Source organism: Acanthisitta chloris, unplaced genomic scaffold (assembly GCF_000695815.1).
Source record: "Acanthisitta chloris isolate BGI_N310 unplaced genomic scaffold, ASM69581v1 scaffold3620, whole genome shotgun sequence".
Lineage (NCBI taxonomy): Eukaryota > Metazoa > Chordata > Aves > Passeriformes > Acanthisittidae > Acanthisitta > Acanthisitta chloris.
Window position 1 is genome coordinate 1 of NW_008652032.1, and position 9,468 is coordinate 9,468.

At 38.1% G+C, this 9,468-nt stretch overlaps 1 protein-coding gene across 1 annotated transcript; it reads left to right on the forward strand.

Annotated features, from left to right (window-relative positions):
• Positions 1-1,182: 1,182 nt before the first annotated feature.
• On the forward strand, positions 1,183-5,611 carry LOC103802879 (chromosome unknown open reading frame, human C6orf211; the record flags this gene model as incomplete). The annotated part of the gene is made up of 4 exons (XM_009075414.1): positions 1,183-1,288; positions 1,823-2,064; positions 3,555-3,720; positions 4,656-5,611. Coding segments are annotated over 4 exons (1,282 nt in total), but the record flags the coding sequence as incomplete, so codon positions are not given.
• Positions 5,612-9,468: the final 3,857 nt, after the last annotated feature.

The following is a 9,468-nucleotide window of genomic DNA, read 5'->3' on the forward strand; positions in this document are numbered from 1 at the left end:
GTCAGCCACTGTCCCGTGTGCCCGGTTCGGCTCTGTGGCTCCGGCTCACTGCGTTGAACCCTTTAAAATAAAAGCAACCCTCCAAACGCGGTTTGGGCTCGCTGTAGGGCCGGTCACGGCCTCCTCCGTGTCATTCCCATACATAAACAGCGATTGGGGGAAATGTAAGTCAAGTATGTAGTGGAGAGCAAGTAGTGCGGATTTGCTTGACAAGACACATAAACTTTAAGGAGATCTCTGTGCTGCTAGTTCTGCGTTTCCCTGGCTTTGCATCTGTGCAATTACCGAACACATTTTAGCCCAGAACTAGCTTTAATTTTTGGTGGGGCCAGTAGTGTCCGTGCCCATGGCAGGAGGTTGGGAATAGATGATGTATAAAGTCCATTCCCACCCCTGAGATTCTGATTCTGCCTTGAAAAGACTGCTGCTTAGCTTTTTCCTCAGAAATAGACCTAAGGACGTGACCAATTAGAGATTCTTCTATTTCTTTTTGTAATTGCTGTCAACTGATTTAAAGGCACATAAAGCTACTTGTGAGACTCTTGTGGTTACAACGGCTGGCAGCTAAGCACCACACAGCCCTCTGCAGGGTGGGGGGAAGCGAGTTGGAAGGGTAAAAGCAAGAAAACTTGTGGGTTGAGATACGAACATTTTAATAATTGAAATAATAATAAGTAGTGATGAAAGCAAAAAGAACAAAGAGAAATAGAACCCAAGAAAAACAAGCAAAGCAAATGAAAACAGTTGGTCACCACCACCTGATTGATGCCCAGCCAGTACCCAGGCAGTGACTCCTGCAGCCAACTTTTCCTCCTAGTTCCCATTGCTGAGCATGACACCATGTGGTGTGGAATATCCCTTTGGTCAGCTGGGGTCATCTGTCCTGACAGCATTCCCTCCCAACTGCTTGTGCATCCCCAGCCTGCTCACTGGTGGTGTGGGGTGAGAGGCAGGAGAGGCCTTGGCTCTGTGTAAGCACTGCTCAGGGACAATGAAAACATCTCTGTGTTATCAACACTGTCTCCAGCACAAATCCAAACCACAGCCCCTTACCGGCTACTGTGAAGAAAACTAACACTATCCTAGCACAAAGCAGCACAAAGGCCTTGCATTTGATTTATAAAATAGAAGCTATTTCATCACTTGCTGTCAATACTAAGATCTCGATCCTCTCCCTTTTAGATCCTTTGCATATTTTACAATTAAAGACAGACTGCCCCAGATCCTCACAAGGGTTATCGACACTCTGCATCGACATAAAAATGAATTTTTTGAAGAACATGGTGAGGTAAGAGTAAGGTCTTGTCTCTTTCCTGATGTTTTTCCCCCCCTAAGCCTTGAGACCCCTTCTCTGCGTTGTTTTTTCCTGGCTTCTTACTACAGTTATTACTTGTCTGTCTCAATTTTTGTCTGTTTGGCTTGTTTTAATCTCTTTCTCATAGCTACTTTTGATTAATTTTGTAACCCACCTTTCTGCCCAACCTGTTTGTGATCTGTCACTTCTGCAAGGGCTTCACATTCTCTCGTCTTCGTGTTGATAGACTGTAACACTTTCTAAATGTGGCAGTTTCCATTCTCTCATCCCCTCTACTAAGCAAAAAGTCCAATCTAAGAAGAAGTTCCACATGCAGTTCATGTTGGGATGTTGGGTCTAAAATGGGCTTTATTCACTGAAATATGTTTTGTTGAATCGAGCTCTGATTGTCAGGAACTTGTGTTTGGCAATTAAAACTTACCATTTACATCTTTCATGCGGAGTTGATCTGTGTCTCTACAGGAATAAATGTTCAGAATAGGAACTTTTGTTCTCCGCTTATTTCAGAAGGGTGTTGAAGCAGAGAAGAGAGCTATATCTTTCCTCTCCAAACTGCGGAATGAACTGCAGACAGACAAACCAGTGACCCCTTTGGAAGATGAGCTGCCTGATGCCACACTGTGGAACCAGTACCTGGACCACCAACGAAATCTATCAAATGGAAATGGAGAACCAAGCTGGTTTCAGTCCCCTTGGTTGTATGTAGAGTGTTATATGTATCGAAGAATTCATGCAGCATTAGCACAGAAGTAAGTATTTACTAGCTTGGTATATTACTTTGCAAAACATTGCTCTTTCCCATTTTTATTCTAGGAGAAAGGAAGACAGCTGATAAGTGAGATAAAGGAAGATTTTAAGCTTTTAACTTACTCCTTTTCCCTCTTCTCACACCTCAGATTGAAAATTAATACATTTTCTTCTTGCATACAACAGAATTTGGAGCTTATTACTTTTTTTATGCTTCAGTTTTGGTGAGTTAATGTACATAAAAACTCTTAAGCCTGATTCTATAGCTTGACCTTGCAGACTAGTGTGAATTGAGATATGGAAATCATGTAGCCTTTCTAAAAGGTTTGTTAGTCTAGAATCATCTCTTAACACGTTAGCCTAAAACACAAAATGCAAAAACCATTAACCTGTTGGGCATTCCAACTTGTTTTGCTGCTCGAAACCTGAAGTTACCACTTGAGAACTGTTTCTTACAGGAGTAGCCTCAGCTGAAGCAGCCTCTGTTGTTCATTCTACACCACCTTCTTAGTTACACCAGTGCTTGCAGAACATGTGTTGCATCAAACTCTGGGAGCTGATCCTGGTTAAAAATAACAGGGCAGGAAAAACTTCTTGTGCTGGTACCGTGGAGAGGTGCCAGTACAGTGTCATGGGGTAGGAATGAACCGTTTAAGTTCTCGCTGCTGCCAAAAAAATTTGAAAGCTCCGTGAGTACAAGATTTACCCTTAGTGCTGCAGAGATGCAAACAGAGAAATGGGACTGAGTTTCTGCTGGTGTTTGTGTAATTTAAGCTCTTGTACCAAGAACTTCAAACATGAAATGGATCTCATGGATTGCACTTGGAAAGCTGAGCAGATACTTTTCATTAGTAAGCTTTCAGGTTCTTAATCTTCATTATTTAGCTGCTGTTAATCACATGCTTGGATGGAAGTTTAATGGTTTGTCAAAAGGTGTTTGGCAAATACGTCTTATAATAGATGAGCCTATATTTCTTATCTATTGCAAGAACTGAATTGTTTTGTCATCTTTTTCAGGCTAATTTTCCAAAGTCCCAGTAAAGGCTTTCATAGGAGTAACTTTCTGTCACTGTAAGAGAATTTGGTATGGGAACTACACTTCAGCACACACAAACATGATTAAAATTGGGCCAACAGTGCTCCACAGGAGTTCACTTGTATGTTACAGCTTATATCTCTGTGTCTGAAGATTGGAGTTCAAAGTGGTCACTGTATGTGCAGTCCCCAGAACTGTTGGGACTGAAGACACTTGTTTACTTTCAGAATATATTGCTAGAAATACAGACATGTCTTGTATACTGCCAGCTTGAGGGAGATGCAGTATCAGGCTGTTACTGAGATGTGTGAAAATCTTCTATGACAAATTAGAAGTGGAAATTATAACTAAGGCCCATAGTACACTCTAAAAAAGTTGAACTTCGAGCTTGCATTTTCATGTGCTGTCATGGGGAATGTGGCAAGTATGTTAATGTATCTGTTCTTCTCTTTTTAGCCCACCTATTGACAACTTCGATGTATTTAAGGAAGGAAAGGCTCAAAATTTCTTTGAATCCCAAGAGGCTGTTATTGCCTTATGCACTTACTTCCAGGAACTTCTTAAGAACATCAAGGATCTAGATGAAAAACAACTTAAGGAAGAACTTTTCAAGCTATTGCAGGTAAACTAGTAATGCCTAACATGAGAATATAAGATACGTCTTCTATGAAACAGACAAAAACTCTAGGTTATAAAGAATCTGACCTTCATATGGAAATTAAAAGATAGGTCTTTTGTTTATAAAAGTGTGATGAAATCCTGATAGCCACACTGTATTCCTGCTACTCTGGAAATATTTAAGTTTTGGTTATTTGTATTAAATGTGACATTTTCAGTAACTGCTGATCTTCATTGTGTATTTGAAACCCAGCAGTTCTCCCTGAAAAGCAGCATCTCTCAAGTCAAGTTTCAGATGACCTCTTTGTTATTTAACTATAATTTTTTAAACCAGTTCATTTTATTGACATTCTAAATGTTTCTAGATTTCTTTGGAGAAAAAATTAGAAGTCAGTCCAAGCTAGAAAAAGCTTTATAATGGTGTTATTGTTGGAATGTAGCAAAGTATCGTAGGATTACAAGTTCATTAACTGACGAAAGTTCACACCAAGTATTTGATGAATCTTTATAAAGAGCTCATTAGCAAGTACTTAAAATACAATTTATTACTTGCCTGCATTGAATTAAAAAAAAGAGCCTGCTTTTATTACTCCTTTTTCTGTGCTAACCACTGATATTTTTTGGAACTGCAATATGGAGAATATTTGTGTTCTAAGCTTTGTGATCAGTGGATTTACACTGATCTAAATCTTCCATCTTTGTCACTTCTGATGCTGCATAAATACAGGGCATTGTTTGGTTTCTTCCATGAAATCTTGTCTAGATTAAGATACCTGTACAAGAAGCTGAGTTATATTAAAGCTTGGAGAAGTATGTGGAGTTAGAGCCTTCATTACCTAAACTGAAAACAAGCAAACAAAATCTTTAATGTATGTGAAGTGTAGAATGTAACTAACAGTGAGACTTAGCAAATGTTTCTGCCTTTTTTTTTTCTTCTAGGTGTCATTGTGGGGCAATAAGTGTGACCTTTCTTTTTCAGCTGGGAAAGAGAGCTCTCAGAAATCTAGTCCCTTACAATCCCTGGAAAACATGGTACCTTACATCTTAGTGAATGATATGGAAAAACTTTGGTCAGTACTTGTAAATGCAAAAAAAAATAGAACAGAAGGAAGTAATGTTAGAGTTGATATAATCCTGGATAATGCTGGATTTGAACTTGTAAGTGATCTCGTGTTGGCTGATTTCTTGTTATCATCAAAGCTAGCTGATGAAGTCCATTTTCATGGAAAAAGTTTTCCATGGTACGTGTCAGATACCACAAAGCATGATTTTAACTGGACTGTTAAACAACTGCAGTCAGCTAATCATATGTGGATGTCCAGATGTGGGATAAACTGGGAGGGCAATTTGAAAAAGGGAGTTTGGGTTTACCATGATCACATGTTTTGGACTTTGCCACATGACTTTTCCAGTATGGGTGGAATTGCTCCTGATTTGTATGCTGACCTGCAGAAGTCAAACTTGCTTCTTTTCAAAGGTGATCTAAACTATAGAAAGTTAACAGGGGATAGAAAATGGGAATATACTGTTCCATTTCACCAAGCCTTGAACAAGTTTCATCCTGCACCTCTCTGTAGTTTGAGAACACTGAAATCTGACACTCAGGTTGGCCTAAAACCTGGACAGGGTGAACAAATTCAGGCTTCTGAACCTGAGTGGATGGTAAGTGGAAAATATGGGGTAGTTCAGTTTGATCCTGCTCTCTAATTAGATGATTCCTAATATTCTGAAAGAGAGGTTTAACCTCAGTATAACTACTTTCTTTGTTCCATGCTTAGCTTCCACAAAAATTCTTTTTTGTTTGCACTTTTTCCTCCCAAGAGATTTGTTGGTTTTGTTCCACAAAAGACTTTAATGTTGTGCAGAAATTTACAAATTGTCTTTGTATATGTAAATGAATCTGCATTTCAATATGTTTTGTTTTCCTAATGTCCAGTGTCAGCAGATCTTTAAGATTAATATTTAGTTGCCCATAATATTTTTTCTTTGTCAGCGAGTGTGAGTTCATAGCTAACAAGTGAAAAATCTGCTTCAGAAACAGTTTCCTCCGTCCCACATTAAGTGTGTATTTTCTTATTTCAGGATCATTTGTGCTTCACATGCCATGCATTGCATGAAAGTTCATATTTTAGAGAATTCAAAAATTCCAGACAGATTCTTTTGATATCTTGGGTATAGTTTGCTGTACATTAAGCAGTAAGTTATTGGGTGATAGCTTGTACACATTCATGTAGAATTGAAAACTAAATTTAAATTTCAAAGTACAAGTGAATGTTGCTAGCCAGGTTGCCTGTAGGAGGGGAGTTGTCTCATCTGGTAGGAAGATTAGTGGGAGAAAGGACAATCTCATTTTAAGAATATTGAATATATGATTTATCTAAGAACCTCTGCCAAAAAGTAGCACACAAAAAAAACCCTCCCCAAACAAACAAATAAATCGATGAACCCAAGCAATTACATTAATTGGATTTTGGATTTAATGCAGACTTGAATTACAGGTGACCTGTCAGCAGTGTATGTGGTTCAAGCACCGCTGCCTCTTTCTCTCGTGGTAATGCTCTTTGTTAAATGTAGTTGTTTGGGGGTTTTGGTTTTTTTTAAAGAAGGATGCCTTAATTTTCAGGGAAATACAACCCCAGTTGCACTGAGAAGTATAGGCCAGAGAAGCATATGTCATACAAGTTCCTCTTAATTGGAGTTGTTAGGTGCCCATTTCTTCTCCTCTACCCTGGTCTCAAAAGCTGCTGCTTATTATGTTCAGACAATAAAGATCTATACAGTGGATAAATATGCTCCAAATACTGATGACTTTGATTATTTGTGTTCTTCTTAAATACGAAAGAATATTTAAAAGTTTCAAGGTCAAGTGTTCAAAAACAACGATGCAAGGAATTTCATGAGGCAATGTCATATTGTAGGTAGGGTTCTACTTCTGAGACCTGGGTTAGTGCTCTCATCTCCTTTGTATCTCTGGCTTAGTACTCCTAAAGGGTGAATTCATGCTCATCCTTAGGCACCTGATTATACTGCAGGAATTAGAAATCCAGTCAGGAGAACTGAATGTGTGACTGGTGAAGCTTTCTTTGACTGGAGGGAGCTCAGCGGGACTCCAGCTTTGATGCTTTCATAGAATACATAAACGATATGATGAATTTGTGCACTGGAGCCTCAGAGAAAATGCTATTAACTTGTTTCGAATACACTTTGAAGCAACAACTTTGGGTCAAGAATGGAGGGATGGAAGTTGTGGAATATAGGCAATGGAAACTTCCCACCTCATTCAGAGAGATGAAATGAATAGGGGAAGAAATCTGTTGTGACTGTGGACAGATTGTAAGGTGCTGACTCAGTTTGCAGGAGAGGCTTAAAAGTGTGTCATGGACAAGAGGAGAAAGGATTGTTTCACTGTTGAGGCCACCCTTGATGAATAGATCTGCCTCTTACGCAATCCTTACACAAGCTGAGAAACTTGGTTTTGTTTTTCACTGGTTGTTAATGTGCCTCTGTGCCCATATTGCATTCAACCTGTTACTTTTGGGAACTCACAATGAAGATCAGTGAAAATTAATATTATGAAGTTATGATAAAAAGAATACTACTAAATAGGAGATGCAGCAGCATTTGCTTAGTATTACTGAATTACATCAGAGATTGTTGCGCTAATGTTTGTGAGCAAGAGTACAGTGAGACGTGTAATTCTTGGATTGGCATATGAATAGTGGTGTAAGACATGATGTCATGCTTAAAGAAAATTAAATGAGCACTTTTCATCTTTTGCCCTTCACAAAGACATAAGGTAATAAATACACAGTGTGACTACATGGCTATGTGAGGAATGCACAGCCATAACTTCCAAGTAGTTGACTTCTGTAGCTGTAACTGCCAAGTGCTATCTCTAGGCGGAACTGAATACGCAGCATACTTTTCTGTTTGTTGGTTGGCTGGATTTTTGTAAAACTTTGATTGATTCTATGGAAAAAAAAATCCCAAACATAAATAGTGCTGTAATGCCAATGTTCCATTCTCCCATGGCACAAAAATAAGGAGTGAAGACAGATACTCCGATGAGGCACTGTGCTCTGCTGTGGGTTTGGTACAGTTCAGGTGAAAATTGGAAGTGCTTTTGCAGCTACTCAATGTTAATTGCTTGTGTAATATAGCTTCATGAAATGACAGCTTGAGCCCACTGCATTTAGGAATTAACTATTAAACCAACATAAAGCATGTGTTAGAACAATAGCATGTGCTGTAATATAGCTTTTTTTCTTGAGCATTCAAGAATGTTGCTTCTATATATCTGTATTACAACTGATGGCCCAAAATGCTTGTACAGTATAACTCAGGAGCTACTGATTTGTACACCCAAATTTTTGAGATTTCCATTTCATATGCTATTTGGAGATTTATGGCAAAACCAAGGGCATTTTCAGTAATTCCAAGGACCACAGCGAACAAATGTTTTTTACTTCTATTTTTGTCTTATACTTTTTGAGCAACTGTATTTATAAGTCAGTTTTTGATGGCAGTGATTTTCCTTGGTGCAAAAGTAATGTCACAGGCATAGTGAAAGCCAGGACTCACATCTGTCTGAACACTTGGCAATTCATTCTATATGATAGCTACAATAGTTTCTTACTTATATAAGGTGTCTTGAGAGTTGATTGTGTGCCTGGAAACTTGAATGAACATTGAAAGGAATAATATAATTTTGTGCAAAAGTCAAACATTGTTATACTATTTCAGTGGCTGGGGAAGCCAACTTCAAATAATTCAGGTCTGAGTTCCTGAAGTCTTTTTTCTCTGAAACAGATTTTATACAAAAGCCTGTAAAGCATATTTGTCCAATGAGGTTTTGAAAGACTCAGATGCAAGAGATAGATATCATGAAATGTTCTTCTATATCAAGACAGAGCAATAATAGGGAATCTGCTACCTTGTTACTCCCCTAATATTTCTGTTCAAATTTCAAAACCTTAAAAATCATTGAGACTCTCTTAAAGTGTATCTAGTAATTCCTTGCTGAGGTTGGTGCAGCTGATGGTGTCGTTATCAAGATCAGTTTTGGAACTGAGAGGCGCCATGTGTTCTCAGCAAAAATGGAAATATTTTAGTGTTACACTAGCTGTAGCTAAAATATTTCCAAAACACTTTGGCACACTTTGCTGATGTCCCATAAACCCTAACTGCTGTTGTTGAAATGGTTTCTTTAAAGTTCATACTGTATTTGCATTCACTGTTGATACGACTTAACAACTTGTGCCATGTGAGGGACATTTATCTCCTGTGCTCTGTCAGACAGCATAGGAAAAATTTTCACTCTGTTGGATGAAAATTACCACATGAAATGGTTTTAATCCAAAAGAAAAACCCTAATCATGTTTAAAATAAAAATTCCAAAATGGAAATTTGTACAGAACCATTGGGTTTTTTCACTAGACAGTTTGTTTTGCTTACAATCCTTCTGTTTACCCTAAATTACAAAACAAAAGTTTGTGATTATTTTCATTTAAAGCAAAAATGTAAGTTCAAAATCACCTAACTTATCTAAGGATTTTGAAATAAAACTCTGAAAATGTGCTGGTTAAAATGGTCCTTTTCTTTCTATCCAGTATGCCAGTAGCAGAACATAGATGAGAAAAAAAAATTCCTATAGCAGAACGTATGTGAGGAAAAAAAATAATCCTGTGTCATGCACTTGTTTTTCATGTTTTCTTGTTTGGTTGTGGTTTTTTTCCTAAAAAAGGTTTTGAAA